The sequence below is a fragment of the Tauraco erythrolophus genome, chromosome 12 (assembly GCF_009769465.1).
Source record: "Tauraco erythrolophus isolate bTauEry1 chromosome 12, bTauEry1.pri, whole genome shotgun sequence".
In the NCBI taxonomy this organism is placed as follows: Eukaryota; Metazoa; Chordata; class Aves; order Musophagiformes; family Musophagidae; genus Tauraco; species Tauraco erythrolophus.
In genome coordinates, this window is record NC_141476.1 from 1,245,244 (window position 1) to 1,267,777 (window position 22,534).

The 22,534-nt window shown below is 45.1% G+C and overlaps 1 protein-coding gene across 1 annotated transcript in view; it reads right to left on the minus strand.

The window, feature by feature from the left end:
* Window positions 1–1,342: 1,342 nt before the first annotated feature.
* The window catches only part of GRM7 (glutamate metabotropic receptor 7), a 260,616-nt gene continuing 239,424 nt past the window's right edge, over window positions 1,343–22,534 (minus strand). Inside the window, exons 9-10 of the mRNA XM_086618784.1 lie at window positions 6,508–6,754; window positions 1,343–1,413 (exon numbers count right to left, since the gene is read on the minus strand). Of these exons, the coding sequence (XP_086474910.1) occupies window positions 1,343–1,413; window positions 6,508–6,754 (318 nt within the window). The remainder of the gene's footprint in view (window positions 1,414–6,507; window positions 6,755–22,534) is intronic.

Consider the following 22,534-nt stretch of genomic DNA (forward strand, 5'->3'; position numbering starts at 1 on the left):
ATCTCCCTCTCATTCTTCTCATCTCCTTCCTCCAGCAATTCCATCTTCACATAGTTGCCCTTTAGTCCTTCACATTTCATTTGCAATAATACTTCGAGTGGCCTCTTCTCCTCTCTATTTTGTCATATCTCCCTCGACACCAGCCACCGTCAACCTTTCTGACTCTGGTCCTGGGGTGAGGCAGGTCATCCTGATGTTCACAAAGAGCTTCACCCCTTAAAGAAGGCTTTCTGCCCGAGCCGTGCGAGTTACAATAACGGGCATGGTTTGAATACGACAAAAAGCAATTGCAACACTTCACAGGAACTCAAGTTGAATTGAAACTGCAGCTGTGGCAATTTACACCAGCTAACGATATTAGTATTTTTTTTTCTATGACACCAAGCAACATTCCTACCTTATTCCAATAAGTTCTCACCTATTAGGGCTCAGCTAAACATTTTAAAGGCTGTATACAGCAATTTCTTCTAGCACCAACTCCAGAGCACCGCCGTAACCAGGCCAGTACCCATCACACCTGGGCAGAGCCCCGAAGCAGCGGGCAAAGCTGCCTGAGCACACACACGGAATGGCAGATAGGAGAAATATTTATTAATGGTTGTTAATTATTTGTCTCCAACATCCAATTCTTTCTCACTTCCCTAATTTCACGAGAAAAGCAGTAATTCCCGGCTGATGAGGTCACAGGTACAAGATTAGCTCACAAGATCACCACGTAGGCAGTCACGACACTCAGGAAAAGCCAGCCCTCAAAAATTGTTCACTCATGGTTATTCGGGAGTGGTCACCGGGATCACCCACAGCGAAAAAATATTTTTCAAACTTTTTTTGAGCCATTTATAATTCTAGAGTAAAGAAGATTGCTCACGCATCAGCAAACATTATTTTTATGCTGCCAGGCAACCCTGCTGCCAAAGCTGCTAGAAATGACTCAGAAAACATTGTGTGAGTTGCTAGATCTGATTGCCAGAATTAACTTTTGATCATTTGTTTGTTCCTTTTTTAAAATTGTTACCAAATATCTACGTCTTCAAAGGCTTTCCTGGGATCCCCCTCCACTGGTGGAAGCAGAAGACCACCAGTCCCTCGTTCTGCTGGGGCTCAGCACAGGGATCAAAATCGCCCAGGTCAGGGTCTCCCCGTTTCAGAGGAAGCCCTTCACGTGGGAGCTTTGTGACGGGTGTGTGAACAATTTTTAAGTTAGGTACTTGTTTGAACATAGCTGCACTAATGCACATTCCTCATTTATTCATGTATGTAATAATAATAATAATAATAATTTGATAATAAAGTAATAAGAAGCTAGATTTTTCCTTACCTTTTTTTGGAAAGCAGGCAAAAGCTATACAGTAGGTGGAAGAGTGTACCAAGTAACAGATTTTTGAACACTCTTTCTTACTGGTGGTATGCAGTCTACAGGAAAAGTAAATACATTGGTATGTAGAATAGGTCTGTTCACAAGAAACTCTTCAAATTTTGCCCTGTCATGGAGGCCACGACATTAATCCAGCTGAAGAGCTCAGATTAAAGCAGTGATAGTGGAAAGCTGAGAGACACCAACACAAGAATTAACTCTGGGCTAGCAGGAAATGACCCAGTTCACGGAAGTTCAGGTACCTCTGAACATGGGAGCAGATGCTCAGAAAAGAGCAGGTCTGTCTTTCCTCTCCCTTGAGCAAACTCTGCAACATTTTGGCGTTAATTCGAGACTCCCCAGTCCTTCCTCACCCATGCAGTCACTCTCAGGTTCCTTGGCATCATCAACAACCATTTCATTTTTTTTTTCCCTCAGAAAGATGGAATGGGAAAGGTCATGCTAAGGATGAAGAGGAGTGAGTGCACAAACACACCAGGGCACAGCACGGGAGCGTTTGCACAGCAGTGTCTGCACGTCTGTCCGAGACAGGAGATGCTCATGTTCACGTACAATATCCACAGTTTGCTGATGGGAACCCACAAAGTCAACGCCCGTTCTTGACACATGGAGGAAGATGAGGATGGACACACACCGCTCTCGCTGCCCTTGCGATAGAGAGGAGCTGGCAGCACACGGGAAAGTGCTGCTTTAAAATGGAAGCATGGAAACGATGCCTGGTCTGTCTGGGGACAACGGGCAGCGGCTGCACTTCACTACTGAAAACTGAATCGACTGCCAAGTGAGGTCTACTTAATGCTAGATAAAGGAGAAAGAGAAGAAATTGTCTTCAATATGTCTGCACAGGTACTGAGCCCTCGAAGCATCTGCTAACTTAAAAGTCCACTAACTTATAACCCGACTGAAAACTAGACTGAAAATTACAAGTTTTTAGACCTTAAAGATTTCTGGCTCATCTGTGGTGACATCTTTCCTTTGCCACTTCTCAACTAAGGTCTCATCCCACGAGCTGCTCTGTCTTCCCAACAGCTGTTTGTCACTTTGATGCAGTTGGCCTTTGCCACGGAGATGCTGCAGGTCTCCCGTTCCGTACCGTATACAACTGGGCTACTCTGCACTACTCATCTTGATCTCAGAGCTTTGCTGGTACAGCAGAGGGAAAACAAATAAAAAAGGGGGTAAACTTGACCACAGTCATTCTCACAGACTGTGAGATTTTTCCCATGAGGTTGGAAATGGAGACGCTGGAAGACCAACACTCCCTGTGCTGCCAAGTCCCAAAAGACCCTACCGCAATTCCTGCAAGGAAGCATCTTTCCAGAAGAGCCGCTCCTGGGAAGCACTGGGCAGCTCAGCTTCCTCCTCATGGCTGCTGCCAGAGGGAAACACGTGAAACCAAACGCCCTTCCAGGAAGGTCTGGTCATCCAGCCTGCGAGAAGCACAACCTCCTCGTTACCAAACAACCCAGATGCTGATTTCCCTGTGGCTCTGTTTGATCCAGCCATGAATTAAAACAACAGGGAAAAGGAATAATTACACATAAATCTCACTATGAGCATGGGTTGGAGGCTCAGATGTTTTTCTCATAGTCTGACACTCTGCTCTTGCAGCAGAAACACAGGCAGACACCCGAGCAGGAGCACTCACTGTCTGCCCACCTTCAGACCTGACGAGAAGCGTCTTCTGAAATGGTGTGAAATTCAACCAAAGACACATGAGAGCAGAATGAACTCGTTACACGGATGGAAGTTGCTGTGCACCAAATTCTGCTCATCTGAATGTGCTGCAAACATGTATTAGCAGGAAAAAGCTGTTGAATGAGTACAGGCATGCACACACCAGATGGCAAACTGGAATGATTAAGGGAGTTTTCGTAAGTAATGCAGCTTTAGATTGCAAAGCCTGGCCTCAACAGATCCCACTCAGCATGAAAGCACTCCCAGGTCATGGCTGGGGAGCTCAGCTTGTGAAACTTCTTGCTTCCCATATATCCTAACAAAAAGCTGCAACACAGTGAGTCCCTATTCCTCCTGATGGGTGAGATATAAGGTCACTGCGTTCCAAGGGATTGTCCCCCCACGTTAATGCCATTCCCTCCTTTACACTCCCAGTAACACCCCAGTGCTTGAGCTCAGCTCTCCCAAGTGCTCTGTACATTTTTCAAAGCTCAAATTCCTGCTGATCATCCAAGGGTTGTGTGCAGCGGTCCCACACGATGCTCAGCGCCGCTGCTGAGGACCACCTGCTCTTAGGAAGCCACTCAGGTAATTCATAGACCTTCTAGTTTTACATGCACATCTCCAGTTCCTTAGGTGTTCTGTTCAAGTTAACACTAAAACATGGAGGGAGGAGGTTTTGTTCAAGGCTATTCTCACATTTTCCTTTTGGTTTTGACCCTGGACATGGGGCATATAAGTAGGACAAGCCATAAATTCAGGCTTAGTCACCAAATTCCCCAATGTTTGGAGGTACATGAATCCCATGCTGGTGGCTCGGTGTTAATAATTTCTTAGTAGATATGAAATATTTGTGTATTTTCAATAGAAATGGCAACTCCAGTCTCCAGTCCCTGAGCAAGCCATGAACAGCAGCATCACCAGAAGATATACTAGAAAATCAAACTGGAAAACACAACTGTACTTTCACACTTATGAGAAAACCTTTGGTAGCTAAGCCCCACCTGCATCTGAGCTACCTTTGCACGGTGCTGATGAGCCTCAGACTCATCCTTTAATCCCCTTCAATTAATTTACCTCCAGCCTAACGTAGTGAGTTTCAGAGGAGCCTGGCACAGAACTAACAACCAGGACTTCCCACCTCTGTGCTCCTCAGTTAAACTGCAATTAAAACACCAAAACCTCATTTACTTTTTGGAGTTCATTTTCAAAATTTCATTGAAAATGTGGAGAGTTTTGCTTGGATGGCACTGCTTTGTTTGAGCTTATAACTATTGCTTTCAATTTTCCCACCTAAATATGGACCTGCAAATATTTTTTTAAACAAAATATTTGATTATTTTTTAAAAAAAGAGACTCAATCCAAGTGTTCAGTGAATTACTGGTATAGACAGACATGCTGAATGTTGCCTGAATAGGGGGTTCATTGACAACCCACTGAATGCCCCAGGAAAGCTCCCATTAACTGGAGCAGTAGCCTACGCTGAGACTCAATGTACCCCAATACTTTCAGTACAGCAGTAGTTTATTCCATTTGATTTTCTAATAATTTTTATGAACACACATACCCAGGGAATGAAACAGTAGTAGTAGGTGCAGCTGATAATATGAACAGATGGTACTAAACACATAAATAATTAAAAGACTTAAAATAAAACTTATTTTCCAAACCATAAACAATTTAAAAGCCCAGTATTTGGGGAGAGACATATACATGAATGCTGTTGCACGTTTCCTGACTGACAAATTTACATGCTTTAGAATCCTACATGTAAGCACACTGATTTTGAAGCTGTGTGGAGCCTTTAGTCCAGCTTTAAGGCAGTGTTAACAAGAGCAGGACGAAGGCTGGATGCTTAAGGCAGAGACCAGTCGGTCTGGGCAGCTGGGCTTCTGTCCTGTCCTCCTCCTGCCTCCTAAAAACACATCCTAGTCTATAGTCCTGGATGAAAAAATGTTGTATTTTGCCAGAAGTATGGGGGTTTAAGTGAGCAGTATTTCTTTTAAATAAACATATCTCCTTTCCAGGGGAAAAATCTGTCTGTTCTTTGGCAGGGGCTGGGGGGGGGAAATATTCTCAGAAGTCTGAAAACAGCAATAAGATGCAGCGCAGGAGAATGAGACCGGGAGGGGGAACCCAGAGCTGTAGTCGAGAAACATCTCTGTTTCTACATCAAACATTTCATCATCAGAATGTTATGGTGTTTTGTTGCTCAAGTCTTTGAGTGGAAATTTTTAGATTTTTATTTTATTTTTCTGGAGGAGAAACTACCTCCAACTCATTTGACCAGAACAGCACTGGGTGAAATGCAGTTCAGCAACACACTCACCTGCCCTTTCCCAGCCGTCCTCCAAAATCCCCTTCCCTCCATCCCTTCCCTCCTCCTTGTCTCTCTCCCTCCATCCTCAAAGGCCTTTCCTGCCCGGTCTTTAATTTAGCAGAAGCTTTTCCTTCCTGTCTTATGCCAGAATCATAGCTCAGGTAGTTCAGCTAGTTCAGTTTCCAAAGAAAAATTTAGTTTTTCCAGTTGGAGTATGTTTTGTCTACCTGCATGGTGAGATATCAGAGAAAAATACTGCAGGGGTGAACAAAGGGAGGAGAAGTGCTGTGTCAGCAATTTGCAGGCTGCTTCCACTTGGCTTTGACAGCAGTTTCTGCTTTGAGGCAGATACTCAGTCGGCAGTTAACAGACAAGAAGTGGCAGGGATTTCAGCAGCAAACGGGTGAACGGATCACGGGCAGGGAAAGGGCATTTCTCCACGTTCAGATCTGGTTTTCTTAAAAACTGCAGACATGTCTAAACCTTCCCAATATGCTAGGAAGTTGTGCAGCTGTCTCCTTCCTCAACTCCTTCCAGATTCAAATGCAAATCAAATTTGATGGCCTCAGTATGTAATTTTGTGCTACAATATCCCATGCTAGGCACATTAAAGAAACTGGAAGCATCTTTTCGACTTGTTTTCCTGTTAAATCAGTGGCAAGATTTGCATTCACTTTTAGAGGACCGGATAAAATCCTTAAGTGGGAATCTTCAAGGATCGTTAGATTTTTGCAAAGAAACTTTGCAAGAAACAAAACTGTAACTCAGGTTAGCAGAGTTATCAGTGAGTTTGGTCCTTGTCCCTCCATCCATCCTGGAAACTGCACCTGCCAGAGTTAGGAAGGACCCCAGGCTGAAGGGTCCAGTACTCAAGGATGCTGCTGATCTCTTACTCAAGAGGAGGGAAAGGAGGAGGAGTTACTCACAGATACCAAACTTTTTGAGGGGAGTTGCTGCCAACTGGCACAACTCAAAAAAAGTGAGGAAGAAATAGAGAATTTAAAATAATATGTGGGAGATATCAAAAATCTTTAACCGAGATGAGTAAATAATACGAAGACCCTAACATTCGAATTTCGGTCAATGCCTCCAAACCCCCAGGCAGCCAACGAGGAGAAGATCAGCAGTACTTACTGTTTGGGTCTACGTTCTCACACAGCTCCGTTTTGGCTTCGCCGTTGGGTCTGTCGCTGGGTTTGTGCGAGAGCCGTGACGACATGGTCGCTGCTGTGACCACAGCCTTGAAGCTGCGTTTCCGTTTCTGGACGTTTAGCTCCGGGTGGAAGATGATGATGTACACCTTCGGCATGTAAAGCATCCCCAGGGCCACTGAAGCACTTAAGTTCATGGATATTGTAAGTGTGGTAGTTTGTATGTAGAGCTAGGAGACACAACACATGAGACACTATTACAACTAAGATGACTGGGAAGCAGGCTGCAGCATTTCCAACATTAAGTGACCGTTTAAAAGCATTTCTGAATGAGTTTGCAACCAAAGATGTGTGAGCCAAGACCTTTGCGCTGCAAAACACCGCGAGGTCCAACATGCATCAGCTCCCTGTTGTGGCAACAGCCTCTTGGCAGGCTCAACGCTACCAACTTCCAGTGTCCTTAACACCACGATTTCTGCTGTATGCTTATGGTAGAGCTTTGAAGAGTGAAGATCACATTTGGATTTCCATAACGCTGGTATAAATTTAAATGTAGGTCTACTGCAAGTTACAGAAAAGGAACTATAATAATATAGGCTAGTAAACATTTTTTTTTTTTTTTAAGTTGAGGAAGGTGAGGGTTTTTTTTTGTTCTACTATACTTTAATTCTCCACAATTTGTTGAAATAACTTGCAGAGAACACACGATGACTTGTGTGCTCGTGACATTCAGCTACGCTTGCGACGAAAGAATAGTATATATGCAAGTCAGAGAACAGGTTCTGCCATGAGATGAGTATCCAAAGAAACCATAAGGATTTAAAAACATACTCTGCAAACATACAGGGCTGGAAAGGCCTTTTTCCCTTCTTTTTTAAAAAATCATCTTTTCACTGGATACACATAATAGATAAACTAGAACAATTCTTGTGACTTAAGAGGATCAGGAAAGTTAAAAAGCCCAGAGACAGCACAATAGAGGCATGAGGGAGCTGAAGAGGGAGCAAAGGCTCTGTGGATCCTCTTCAAAAATTAAACATATGGTAAATCCACATAGATGGGAAAATCATTACACATTGAGGGCGATTTCTTCAGAGCACTATTTCCTCTTCTCCTCCTGTTCAGTGCAAATCAGTCTGAATTTCTGGTGGAAAAACTCCATGAATAAATATAATGGCAGAGTAAAATGCTGACTCTGCCCAGGTATTTCCAAATTCCCATATTTAGAAAAATATGAATGTCCCCAGACTTGCTAATTACATCTACATAACAGTTGTTATCACAGTGATTAAGACCACCACTGGAAGCAATAAAATGCCTTACAGAAAACATAAAAAACGTGCTGTGCATGGATGCGTCTCCGTACAGGTGCAGACAAGCAAAAACTAAAGTGCTTTCTGCGTTTCTGTTTACTCATTATCAGAAGGAAATGACACTGATGTTGTTGGAAATTTTGCTGAAGTCAGGACATTGGGACACAACCCATCTCGTCTTGTGACAAGGTACGCTGGGCCAGGTTACACCATCTGAGGCTGGGAGGGAGCCCAGGAAGTCACTTCATCTAAACTGCCCCAAGAAAAAGCCATTTACACCAGAACTACTTCTGACAGATCACCCTGGCTACCCATGTCCTACAACCACCCTCCGACGGAGGTGTCACAGCCTCCTAACCGGACTCTTGCAGAGCACTGAGGTCTCCAAAACGTTTGGTCTGTATCTGAATGAAGCTGGTAATTGTCCTCTCCTGGTGGCATGGCGAGCAAGTGGCCACCACACCCTTCTGTTACCTTCTCCTCTATATTTAAATAGTTACTGTCTTTTGGAGAACTTTCAAAGAGCAGCACGGTACCACGCTGCCCCTTGGTCTTTGGCAGATAAGGGGGTAATTTCTCCCAGATTCAGTCACTGGAAGACCTCAGGCCCTTCTGTCTCCTCCTGACCTCGACTCTGCCATTGACCTGCTGCTTCCCGGAGACACGATGCTCCCAACCCATGCTCCGCTGAAGCCTCCTTGCTGGAGGATTATTTTCTGAATTTATCCTACAGCACTGCTGTGAAACACGGTGTTTGTTTTTTGCAGTCAGGCAGTGCTGTTCCCTGCTGCTCCTTGCTGCAGAGTTACTACCTGGCTGTCCTTCCTCACCTTCCACCTGGCAGCTGAACCTTGTTCCACTACAGATATATACTCTATACCTTTATTTCTATGTACACAAGCACTATGCCTAGTTATCTTGCACGGCCATTTCAGAGAGAAGACAGTTTGCAACGCGTTTGCTGCCTTGGAGCAGATCCTCCTTTCTGTTTCGCTCACATAAATCAGCTGGAACTCAGTCGGGGTCGAGTGCGTTGATATAAACAGCAGAGATTTCAACATTTATTAATGAAATTCAATAGGTCTTTGAAAATTGGAAATGAAGCATATAAAAGAGAACATTTAAGGGCTGAAGGATAAACAAGAAGATACCCTTCTTATCTGCAAAGTGTTTGTAACTTACTACCAGCTTTTATCCTTGCTAAGTAAGATGATTATTATCTCTATTTCACAGAGAGCTCCCTCAGTTGCTACGGGAGCTGCAGGTACCCACACCTCTGAGGGCTGGGAGGATGCTGTGGACTGCACCCTTGACAAATGACATTACTCCTGGGGACTGTCTGGTTCCCAGCTCTGTATTCAGACCACACGTCTCTGCTCACACTTGGGAAGAAAGCTTGCTTAAATAACGTCTGCAGTCCTTCTGCTTCCCTCTGAAAGGATGCGGCTCTGTACCACGTGCTTAACGAGAACCATCTCTGTTTCTATACACAAGATGTGCAACTAAACCTGACAGGCACTGAATACCCACTCAGCAGAATTTCTACATTGCTACGGAATGAGATCTACATTGCCATGAGGTTAGAAAAGATCCACGTCAGGGAAGAGCTCTGTCACCAATACAGAAGATGTATCGGTGCTTCAAAGCCGTGTTTTGGACTCCCAGATAGTCTGTTCGAGCAGCCATATGGTGAAAACGGCACGGTAATATTTTGAAACTACCTCTTGATTCACTTTGCTAGAGAAAATAAAAACTTTTATACAGAAAGCAGGAATTTGGACCACAGTGGGGAAAAAAAAAAAAAGGAAAAAAAAGTTAATGGCACAGCATCTCCAGTATGACACATGTAATTCGTTGTTTATGTTCCACAGATAGAAATAGCATATTTATGTTTGATTACAGATTTTCTCCACCCAAATCCCACTTCTTCAGCATGTAAAACAGCTCCCCATAGGAATTTTGATGAACTCATCAGTTAAGCAAAGCAACTTTATATCACCACACTCAGACACGTACGTCATAGACACGCCGTGTGTGACAGCAAAAAAAGATCCTAAAAAAAGCAGAATTAAAGATGCATTTTGAGTAAGAGCTACTTTCAAAAGCACTACGTAGCAAGAAGTTTTCAAATGGATCCTCAATAGAAGTATTTGTTACCTACATGTGGTAACCTGTGTAGTTTTCCATGGGCTACAGCAGTGGGGATCTGGCCTTACTGGGAGGGGACTTACCCTGGGGATGGTTTGACCCGACGTTTTCCCCTTAATCCAAAGCTGCTGAGATTGCAAAAGCTGGAACCAGCAGAATGCCAGTAACATTTTTATCTAGATGCACACTGGTATTAATTTTTATTTCCTTCTGCTATTAAGGGGTTGAAGGTTAAATGATTATTTAGTCAACGGGGCCTCTCGTGGCAGCAAAGTTTCCTTCCTGGCAAATGCCGATGGGAGATAAGAGGAAAGAGAGAAAAGAGCTTTTGTAGAACAGGGCAGGATGAGTGACACACAATGCTTCTCATGACAAATGGGAGCTTTATAAAGATAAGGGAAACTAATAGATATGCTCATTATGCAGAGCCTCAGTTTTATGTATTTTATCTCTGCTTTGTGGTTTTACCAGTCAAACATAAAAATGCAGTTTACATGAAACTTATTTCATTTCTTATTTCACTTCTTCTGATAAACTCTCTGAAAGCATTTTAGATGAATGCAAATGGGTGACTTAAAATACAAAGGATAAGGTTTAACCGACAATGGGAGTCTAATAATTCATGCACGCCTTTTACAGCTGGCTGGTGAAACCTGGTAGTTTCCAAACCTGAGATCAAATTAAGAAATTAAGATGCAGATTTCGTGAGAGATGTTCAAACTTGACATGAATGAGAACTGGGATTGCACTAAGTATTGCCAGTGGAAATCAAAGCTCTCCAAAACCAACGCTGTGTCGGTCTCCGCAAGCCCACTCCCATGGAGGGTCTGAAGCCACGTTTGCTATGACATAAGGACAAAGTCATTCTGGAGGGCCCCCCTCACTCACATCTCCCTCTCTCTCTCAAGCAGACTCTGAATTTTGACAAATTTTAACTTAATGCTAAAACTTAACACACTGCCGTTACAAATGCATGAGACTTTGAAGCAGTGCACTGGAGAAAACTCAACCCTAAGGATATCATTCACATGCAAAGGCACCTAGATTTTATCATTTATTTTACATAAAGGATTTCCATTTGAATTTTAGATTTCTATGTTTTCCAGATTCTTGCTTCATTCATGCAAATGACGAAAATTACCTTCAAAACCTTGAGAGAAAATCAGACTGGTCTTGAATACACACATCTAATAACCAGCAATTTTGATGGAACAAATTATATCAATGGACCATTTTGCATGAGCCAGGATTACTCTCAGAAGTAAAGCACTGCAGGATCAGCCCTCTCCATCTTCACTAACCCAGCAGATAGATTTCCAACTGCTGGACCATAATAACTAAACTTCCAGCTGCAGATCTTAAGGGAAGTCTCCTTAGGAGTTAGTCGTACTTTTTGGAGGCTGACGCTTTGCATTCACAGCCTAATCAAGAACAACCGCTCCTTTTATCTAATTCAGCTTCCTAATTATGCAGTGAATTGTGTTATTTTTGTAATATGGAAATAAAGTGGTAACTTGAGATATTTTTGCACTTGTGTTATCGCAAACCAATTTATCTCACTTTCATATGGGAATTAAAAAACAAATGTTCTTACACATGAAGTAGACAGTTTATAAATCTCCCAGAAGACTCTTCCAGGTCATCTGAAGATTTCATCTCATTCTGTGCATTATGTTGTGCAAATATAAGAACGAGAAACATTTTTTAATAAAAATTAAAATTAGCTCCCACTGCATTATACGTCTGCAAAAATATGGAAAGTAAAAAGATCTGAATAAAACTGTGTTCTCAGACATTTTAGTGTCTAATGCCCCTACCCGCTGAAGTTACCGTGCCGTTTTAAAGGAAAATAAAAAAAGGAAAATACCTGTTTTCCAGTGAAATCTCTGTTTCTTGTACTCTGAGTTTAAACAGGCTCTTAGGAAGAACCACTGCCCTTCTACCTCCAACAACGGTGTTGGCCATTCGTTACCCAAACTTCTGCAAGGGGCTACGTCCCGTTTCTCATAGAGCAACACCAGCAGTTAGTACGGTGCCTTCTGGCCAGCACCCAGGGCAGATACCACTGCACAAATATCTCCAGTTGCAAAGCACCCCGAAAACTGCAAACTCCAGAGAGACTGAAGAGTCCACAGCTGCTCGCATCCTTTTTGGGACCCCTTCTGCCCCTCCAACCGCAGCTCTGCATGGCAGAGACAGACTGTGGCCACAGCCCCTGCGTGGGCTACGCGGGGGCAAAGGACCCCCCAGTACAACCCCCTCCTGGCAGCACCATGCCCTCAACTGGAAAAAAAACAACCGAGCTGGAAAAGCAAACGCCGTTCTCATTTCCTCAGACAGCTTGATTTATGGAAGTTTCAGGCAACGGCAACTTTATCCAGGCAACCATGTCTTTCCACAAGGATTCTGCACTTCTGTTGTCTGAGAAATATAAAATATTATGTGTGAAGCTGTCCTGTCAGCTCTCCTTACCGACCTGCCTTAGTAATCCTCTTTTCATGCCCCACTGAGGCTCTCCAGCAGCCCATGCACATCCCGGGCTCCCGCGGATCCAGCCCCACGCTCGCTTTCTGCACTTGGATGGTACCAGCTCAACTGCAGATAATACCCCACCGCCCTGAAGCTTATCTACGGGCGACTTCCAGGACCCCCGCCTCCATCCCCATCCTTTTAAGCATCATAATCTGCTCAAGCTGTCTTTTAGCAGTGCCCTTTGGAGAATGGAGCAGTTTGGAGAAAAAAAAAAAAAATCCGCAAAACTCCTGTATTTGAAGGTTTTAGCAGCGCTTAGGGGAAGTGTTTTCCCTTTCTTTTAAGCTAACATTATTTTTGGGGAAAAAAAAAAAAAATCACAAATCCAGGCTCCCGCATTTTGGACAAAAGGGGCAAACATCTCGCAAACGCTCCAAGAGATGGATTTCCAGTTGGGGGAGGTCACTTAATAGATGAGAGACGGTGACTCCACCACTTACCCGCCGTTCTAACCCACTGCTCCTAATGGGATTAATAGAATCCACCCTGCATCAGTAGTTCATCATACTTTTACAGCATTTCAATATTTTATGGGGAGAAACCACACGCGTACACCAACACACACGCTCTCCACTCACACCAAACACTAAAGGTTGCCATGCCAAGCAGCCAAGCGCCGTATCGTCAAACCAGGGCTCCCTGCGCTACCTTAAGTTGGTCTCCTGGTACACGGGCACTACGACAGCCATCAACTACATGACTACACATGCTTGTTCCTCAGGACTCTCTACTCAAGGGTACGAATGGGTGACTATTCAATATGCTCTTTTCTCTTCACTTTTCAACTTATTAATTCCATTGCTCAATAAGTATACTTTGATTCGCTGTTGGGAAGATGTAACGCCTACTTTCTTTGTAAAAATTTCACCAAACTTTGCCTGTTTGTGCTGTTGTACCGGTCGCTGTGCGCTTTTATGGAAAAAAAACACTTTTTTTCCACACTTTTATGGTGTGGAAGCCAACCACGTTCCTGTGCCGAGGTGAGCATCAGCGCTGCTTCCGAAACACAACTCAACAGCAACGTGAGACAGGCAACGGTCTGCGAATCGTGACGCTCACTGCGCTTCACGAATGACAAGGGATGCTACCCAAGGGATGTCTGATCAACAAATCATAGTAGTTATGCTGATTGCAGTTATTACTGCACAAAATAGCAAGGCAGCAAATAGCCTTTGTGGAACATCTATGGGAATGTCACAGAAGCTTTCGTACCATTTAATTACAAATTCTGTGCTTAGCAATTATACAAAAGGTGACACCGGAGGAAATGATGGGATTTCAGTTTCAGAAAATTTCCCGTTGGCGGTCGGTTGCTCCGCCGCTGACAGCACCGGGGTGCTCAGCAAACGCTCGCGGCTCCTGAGCTCCCCTGCCAGCGGGGAGCTCCCCGGCGCGCAGCGGGACGTACGGCACGGGGGACACGTAGGCTTTGGGGCACGCCTGCAGCCCCATGGCTTCCTTTTTACTTTATTTTTTTTGCAAATCAGTTTTCAAGCTAAAGCCATGTTTGTTCTACGGCTCAACAAGGAGCTTAGTGCGTCTGGGAGGAATCACTTTGCGGGCTGGTTGCAGCAGACCTGAGGTTGGATGGCTTTCATCAGTGAAAATAGCTGGTCTATTAAGTTAGTGTCCTTTGGAAATTCTCACAATATTACATCTGGTGGATCAGAAAAAACTGCAGGTTAACTTTGCGGATATATTTCAGTGTAATGGCAAAACAAAAATAGTTCCGCGGGAACAGCAAGTACCCACAGAGTAACATCACGGTTGCCTCAGAAATATGAAAGTAAAGAAGATTAAAGTTTGGAAAGTAGCTCTCCAGACTATTTTTCTTTTACATCCAGTAATAACAATCACGCCTCACTCTTTCAAGAGGCCATCAGCTATCTGCTGGCCCTCACTAAGCGAGAGCTCCTATCGGCACGGCGCTGAAATCCAGCGACAGGAGCAGAAATAATCCACTCGTGGTGGCAGCTCCGCAGTGACGAGAGGGGACCCAGCACCCGAACCCCCGGCCAGGCACCCCACTGCTGGCCCAAGACACCAGAGGTGGGACAGTGGAGAATTCAGTGAGCCCAGAACAAAACCTCTCACACAGGCGGGGAGAAACATTTTTGCCTTTAAATATTTTTTTTTTTTTTTGTATCAGGGCAGTTTAAGACAACTCTCTCCTTCCCACAGGCTCACATGCCTTTGAAGGCTTTTTTTCCTGTGCTAATAATAAAAGGACTACATTTCATAGACTGTTCTGTGGTTTTTTTCAGATGTGATCTCTGTGTTTATCCTTACTAAACAGAGATTTAGAGTTCCAAATAAACTACAGAAGTAACAACTAATAGATCATCCCAAAAACACTGGGTGCCTGGCTGAGTTTGTTTCATGCATTGAACTGGAGACAATTATTAATCCCATTAAGAGAACAAGGAGGGAGCTGAGAAAAGATTCGGATTTGAAGAATCACCACCATTGAAGCAGAAAGAAAAATGTCATTAATCTCTTCCAGAAACTAGCCAAGCCTTGCATGTTATTGCACAGCAACATCCACTCATCAGCTGATTTTCCACAGTTTCACCTCCAAGGGTGACCAAAAGCAAAGTGGCCGTTAGCAGCGTTAAGTTAAATGACAATATTCAGTTTTCCTGGACAGGAGAACACACAGGGGACCCAGACTAAGAACAACTTCTGCAAACGTTGGCTTCGAGGACTATAAACAACCCTTCACTGCTGCCCAGTCCTGCTCGAGCTCAGGAGCAACGAGCAACCTCCACGGAGCAACGAGCAACCTTCATGGAGCAACATGACTCACTTTACCGGTACAGTCTTCTCTCTGGCATGCATCAGCTTCAAAAAAAACACCTGCAGAGAGGCAAAGAAGAGCTTTCTACTTTACCTGGAGAGCCCTTAGAAATGATCCCAGTGGGGCAGGACCCCCTGGCAGGCAGCAATCTTGGGGGACACGTCGCTTCCACGGCTCACACAGGTGCTTTCCTGAAGCACCCGCGTAGCCACGATGCTCCGTGACAGCGACTGGCTGAGGTGCATGGTCAGTATTTATACTGACAAATTGAGAATGCCTCAAGTAGAAGCATCTGAGAGACCAACTTGCTGAGGGCAAAATCAAAGTCAACTCAAGGAGCTGGGTGCTCCCGGAGACGTCACCATCGTGGCTCCAAGCCCACCCTGCCTCAGGACCCACACCAGGTTGCCATGAACAGCGTTTCTAAAGAGAAGTGTAAACCCCTCCCAGTTCCCTTAATCGCCCTGTTGCAGCAGAATCATGGAATGGTTTGGGTTGGAAGGGACCTCAAAGATCATTCAGTTCCAACCCCCCTGCCATGGGCAGGGACACCCTCCACTACACCAGGTTGCCCAAAGCCTCATCCAACCTGGCCTTGAACACTTCCAGGGATGGGGCAGCCACAACTTCTCTGGGCAACCTGTGCCAGTGCCTCACCACCTTCTGAGTGAAAAATTTCTTCCTTATATCCAATTGAAATCCGCCCTTTCAGTTTAAAGCCATTGCCCCTTGTCCTGTCACTCCACAGCCTTGTAAAAAGTCCCTCTGCAGCTTTCCTGTAGGCCCCCTTTAAGTATCCGTGTTCACTCCAGCACTGTCCGCGGCTGTGCCCCAGGGCCCTCAGCCCCGTGCTCCCCACCGCCTCCCCTCACCCCTCTCCATCTCCATCCCCTCTCTCGGAAGCAGGACGGCTCCTGCCTGGCGCACAGTGACGAGGGTGGCCGTGTCTCAGGCACACACGAGCAGCCCTGGCACAGCTGGCGGGATGCCACACACTGCCCAGAGCAAAGGGCACCTGCAGAGCACCCATGGCAGCTCCTGCCCTGCCTGGAGGCACCGCTGGCGGCCAAAGCAAGCTCCGATGTCGCATCTCATCTGACGACAGCCGGTGATGCTCAGAAAAGTTACTCCAAGTCACATCTTGGAGCACAGAGGTTCGGGAGAAGAACATGCCCAAAGCCGTGAAATTCCCCTCGACACAAGCACCAGGTGGGATCTCCTTCCCTCCTCACGGTACGGCGAAACACGACCGGCACTGGCACGGGGGTGGCACGCGGGCGGCAGAGCGAGAGCACGATAGTGCCGATGGCCGCCGCCGCGTTCGCCGCTCCCGGCGGGTCCTGCCTCGGCGACGCCGGCGTTACCCCAGCGGGATGCAGCTAATGGGTGTGATGAATCGTGTCGCAATGCGTTTGTGGCAGCAGGAGGCTTGGCATAGCAAAGGGAAAATTTGGGTCGTGGTCTGGAAGATTACCACCTGCAGAGGCCAAACGCGAAGGCAGACGGTGCAGTGGTGAAAAGGGCTAAAAGGACTAATTTCCAATTCCCTCTGCTGCACTAGAGAACTTTTCCCTCTTCCCATGTCACACACGCCAAAGCCGACTTAAATTTTCACATCCCAAGAGCACCCGACACACGCAGTTTTTCAGGCAAACATGCAGAGTGAAGTCGAAGTAAATGTGGGTATTTTAAATATATTTTAGCTATTCGAGCTTAGTGTTTTCCACACCTTGTTCCCTTATAACTGGAACTGCCTTGTGTAAGAAATTTGCATACATCAGAAAAAATAAATATTTATGGCTTATATCCATAACTTGTACAATAATTCAAAATACCAAATGATAAAGCACTTGCTCTGAGGGTTATGATGCAGATGCAGGAGGAGGAGGAATTTTGTCTCTCCAGCCTTTGAGAGAAACTCTAGCAGCTTATCAAGAAGGAAATTAAATTATTCAGATAATTGGACAGAGCAGCGACGGAAAAGCATGTTGCTGCTTTCAAAGGGCATCAAATGGCTAAAAGAGAAATGGAAGCAGCAACAAAGACGATCCCACAAGTCAAATGGTTTATACAGACTGTATTCAGCAGAGATTCCACATCCGCTGGAAAAAAGAGCCGTCATCACTTTCTGTATCAGTTACAGAGACAATAAAGATGCCCAGGAACTACTCAGAATCACTTGGGAGCTGCTCAGCCAAGAAATGAACAGTGATGGCTCTGGCTTAAGTCAACAAAAGATTAAAGTTGTTTCGAATCAGTGACTCTCTGGAACTGACTTTATGAGGATTTCTGAAGTTTGTTATCTCTTTGAAGCAGGAATTTGGCACAGAAGGAGGTGCCAGCAAAACAGTCTTGCAAGGACAGTAACATTTGAAGTGAGGTCCACCACTAAAGTAAGATGAAGTTCTGTCTCCTTTTGCATCTTCATCTGCTCTTGTTTTTATCTTCTGGACATAGAGCACACGCCGCCGTTCCCGGCATGGTGACAAGAAATGTGTGTCCTGCTGCAGATCCGAGGGTGGTGGGTGGGCAGCCAGAGACGTGGGCAAGGCTGCGACCCACGGGCAAGGCTGTGACCCACATTCAGGTTCGGGTGAGGATGGGCCCTCCCAGACCTGCACCTGTGAACACAGGGAACGGCGACGGAGAGACGGGAAACAGCTGCACGTACCTCTCCTTTCGTTTTTTTTCCATACTAATTGCATATCCATAAGCTGATGGAAGAATTTATGAAAGGGATGAAGTTTTCCCACAGGGAGCTCAGCTGTGATGTGCTGTTATCCAGCGCGGACGTCTGTCCACAGGAGTGGTGTCCTGAGACCCAGCAAATCATTTCGCTTGGGTCACTAAAGGGCCTTCAGGTGGTAAGAAATCTCAGTGACAGCTGAGTTTGGCTGTATTTCATGCACAGACAGAAGCTGATAGCTCACAAAATCCCATTATCAGTCCTCAGAACTGTCTAATATCTCTTGAACGACACTCGTGTTTGTTATAATAACTATAAAACAAGTTACACGTCACTAAAAGAGACAAACACAAAGTGCAACAGAAGTAACGTACCCCCCCAACTTCCATGACTAAAATCATGGCTTTTCCTCTCTCGCTGGCTGAGCACTTAGCTCCTCTGAGCTACAAATAATTCTTCATCTGTCATTTCTTCCAAAGATTACATCACCGGAGAAAGTCTTCATTTCATTCTTCACCTTCACCGCTGCTCCGCTAAACTGACTGACACACAATCTCGGCGTTTCAGGGCATTCAGCGCCAGACTTCAGCTGCTGTTATAAATCATATTTCTCCACACTTATTGCATTTTATTCATTTGATACATGACCAGAGATTAGAGTTCAAATGAAATAGATTTTGCTACCCTCTTATATTCCAAACGTCACTAGTTTAGAAATCTTTAATTTTACTCACTTCAACTACTGAATAATTCAATGTAAAAGGAGAAAAAAAACAAACCCTGCAATACTCAGTTTGAGGTTTTGAGCAAAATAAAGGGAGGATCCTCAGATCGCCATGGCTGAGTCTCTGTAGCCCGACGCGCACTCACCGCGCCGGGCACCGTCTCACCCACACCGGTACCTCCCGGCGGGTCTGGCACCAGAGCCGCAGGAAGAGCGGCCACCTCAGGAGGGCTCCCAGGAAGAGGACACATGGCTGATGCCAGGAGCTGGGCACATTCAAACCCTCACCCTGAATTTGGGGATTTGAGAAGGTGTGATCACGCACTGACTCTTTTCAGGCAACATAATACCGGCAATTACCAAAATCACTATCTTCTCTTCTCAGTTTTCAAGAGAAAATTTGTGGAAGTGTTAAAAGCACTCCACTAGAGAAAGGCTGGCAATCCGGTGGGACACCAGTGCAGCACAAATGGTCATTGTGAGGCCCTGAACTTATAGAATCATAGAATGGTTTGGGTTGGAAGGGACTTTCAAGATCGTCTAGTTCCAACCCCCCTGCCATGGGCAGGGACACCCCCCACTACACCAGGTTGCCCAAAGCCCCATCCAACCTGGCCTGGAACACTTCCAGGGATGGGGCATCCACGACTTCTCTGGGCAACCTGTTCCACTGCCTCACCATTCTCAGAGTGAAAAATTTCTTTCTTATATCTAACCTAAATCTGCCCTTTCAGTTTAAATCCATTGCCCCTAGAAATGGGAGCAATTCCAACTTCCCAGAAATACCTGGGGATCAAACATTGCTCGTAACAGTAAAGTCCAGACAGGTCTCACCACAGTTACAATTTTTCCTCACCATGGTGTTGCTGAGTGAACACGAGGCAAAGCTATTTGGCAAATTTTCTTAAATTATTAACGTATTCTAGAATAGAAAATAAACTTGGGTCAAATGATTTCAAGACAATTCCTTTTAAGTTGGATGCAGGAATAAGCAAGAGTGAATATCCAGTGAAAGGTATTGATTGTAAGAAGACAAACAAACTGCAAGCTAACGTGTGGAAAAGTAAACATATAGATGGGCAAGTAGATGGGGAACTAAAAATGTTATGGCCCTCATAAATAGTCATGCCTAATAAAACAATTTTAAAGAACCTTCCACTCCAAGCAGCTGCCTAGCTTCCTAGAATTTTACTTTGCAGTCATTCAGGATACATAGTGCTAATTAATAGTTCAAGAAAAAAAAGGTGTTCTTTCTCAAAAAACAACTTTAGACGCTTAATCTTATGCTGATAGCACGTTGAGGTAAATCTCTCTGATCATCAGTCTAGGAAATCAAATGTTCTTAGACGAAGTCTCTCTCAGACCAAAAGAGGTGCTGGCATTTATTACTCACGACAGGAAAACCTGAAGCAACGTTTAGGTTTATCTGTCTTCCCACACTGGAGATGCCTTTCCCCAGAGTAAAAAAACCCAAAGTTTGGAGAAAACGAAGAGAAAGCATCTAAGCTTGGCCATAGTAGAGGCCGCCCCACAACACCAGTGAAGATCCGTCCAGTGTCTATCACTGTAGCTCGAACACTTCAACATGCAGAGCAAACCCTCTTAAGAAAAGTGCACCACAAACTGATGCTTGTGTATCACACGATGCACTCAGTGCCAAGACTTCCCCCAAACAGAAATGCAGATGTGCAAAGCGTCGGGTGCCTGAGGCCACGCGGCGCCCTGAGAGCATCAGATGATGCTGAAGCCCTGAGCACCAGTTGGTTCATGGTGGTGCGGCCCACCAGCTGCAGCTTTCATGTAGATGGGATTCACCGGGGAACACAAAATGACTGAAAGGAGAAATTACCTGAAATAACCACTGAAGCATGCTAACAGCACATGCTAATTTCTCAAACTCTAAAAATTTAAGCTGCAGAGTAATAATTAGCAAGTAATTATCATTTTCAATTCTTCTTAAATGAAGACGACTTCTTTCTCTGGTGAAGTCAAAATGTTTATGTCCACACAACACTGGCTGTAAATAAAATAAGCCTATTTTGGCATTGCTGTAACAGAACAGCCCTTAGGAACAACACACAAACTTGGTTACGTGTGATCGGAACAGAGATGGAAAGTGCTACAGGTCTCTCCTGCCTGCAGTCAGAGAAGACAGCAACCAGAGCACAACGTGCCCAACTTCTCCCCTACATACAGTGGATGAGCTAGCAAACTTCATTTGCCTCCAGAGAAGATCTTGCACCGTTTCCTTCACAGAATCACAGAATGTTGGGGATTGGAAGGGACCTCAAAGGATCATCTAGTCCAATCCCCCTGCTGGAGCAGGACCACCTAGATCAGATCACACAGGAACGCGTCCAGGTGTTCCTTCTCTATGCAGAAAGCACAAATAAATGTAAAAAAGTAACTGAGTGACCTTTCTATTTATCTGGAAGCACATCTTCTCAGTTGGGACTAAACTTCCTATCAGCACTGAAGTACGTGTTTATTCAGCAAAACTTCTACTGACCTTCTCTTCAGCCAATTTAAACACACAACTTACAGTATCAAAAAAGCGATTAGCAATTTTTTACCTCCCCTCCCCACAGCTCATCTGACCTCCAGATCACAGCCTCAGGGTTTTTGGGAAGTCACAGCCCTTCAGAGGCGCTGGACGTCGGGCACTCAGAAGCACAGAAGGACTAAAAGACTCCAGGCACACCACAGCGTGCATCTTCTGATGGACCCTGTGAGCTCAGGATGAAACCAGACCTGCCAAGGTAAACGTATTCCGACCTCATTGCAATAACTTATCAGGATACGCATGCCAGGAGGACCAAATGTTTCTCTTCCATCTTTCCCATGGAGCTACATGGAGCCTTTTGGAAGCTGCATGAGAAAGACAAGGTATGAAGCATCTTGAAACGTGAAGAAGTGAAGCTCTAAGGAAAGGCAGGATGGAAATCCAGAGAGAGCAGGGGCTTCTGAATCTCCCTTTAGTTCACAAAAGGTTGGCCCTTTGCACTTAGGACACTTTGATCCGTGCGGACAAACGAGAGAACATGGGACATATCGTGCAGGTAGGCTCCTCAGTCAAGCTGCAGGTCGCAACCAGCGACGGGCTTGACAATCGACAGCAGCTCGTGGATCTGCACGAGGTTGTCATGGCAATGAGATGTCTGCGAATGCAGCTGATACAAACTGCTGCTTTGCCTTGACAGCGCTCAAAAATATCGCCAAAATTATTCATAGCCTGGAAATAAGAGAGGCGCAAATGCCCTAATGGTTTTCTCCCCACTCTGTGCTGTTAACCATTTTGGGTTTTGCAATTTTCTTTGTTTTTATTGCACACTAAATCAGTCAGCCTTACATTACGACGGCAAGCAGCCCTTCCATTTAATGTATTCGGGTCTTGCAAAATTAAATTTATAATCCAAAATAAATACAAGCATTTTTATAGTTTTATAATCACACACAGTAGCCTAGTAAGCTAATACTGCAAAAAAAAAAAAAAAAGGGGGGGGGCAAAAGAAAAAAGTGAAGCCCCAAACCACCCTTACAGGAAGGACCAATCTCTGCCAGCACCGCAGAGCAGCTCTCCATGAGGGCTTCTCCAGGTTTGACGGGGGGCTCAGATGGAGCTGGACAGGACCACGTGCAGGCGCGGTGCCCGTGCCGACCCTGCTCGGTGGAGGCTGAGCTCTCCTCAGCTGTCAATTCGGAGTCTTAACAAGGAGAAAGAAGAAGTTATTTCAGCCCATGCTATGCTCCTAATGAATAGCAGGGCTCCACGCAGAAGAATTCATTTTACAGAGCAAGCTTCACATTTTT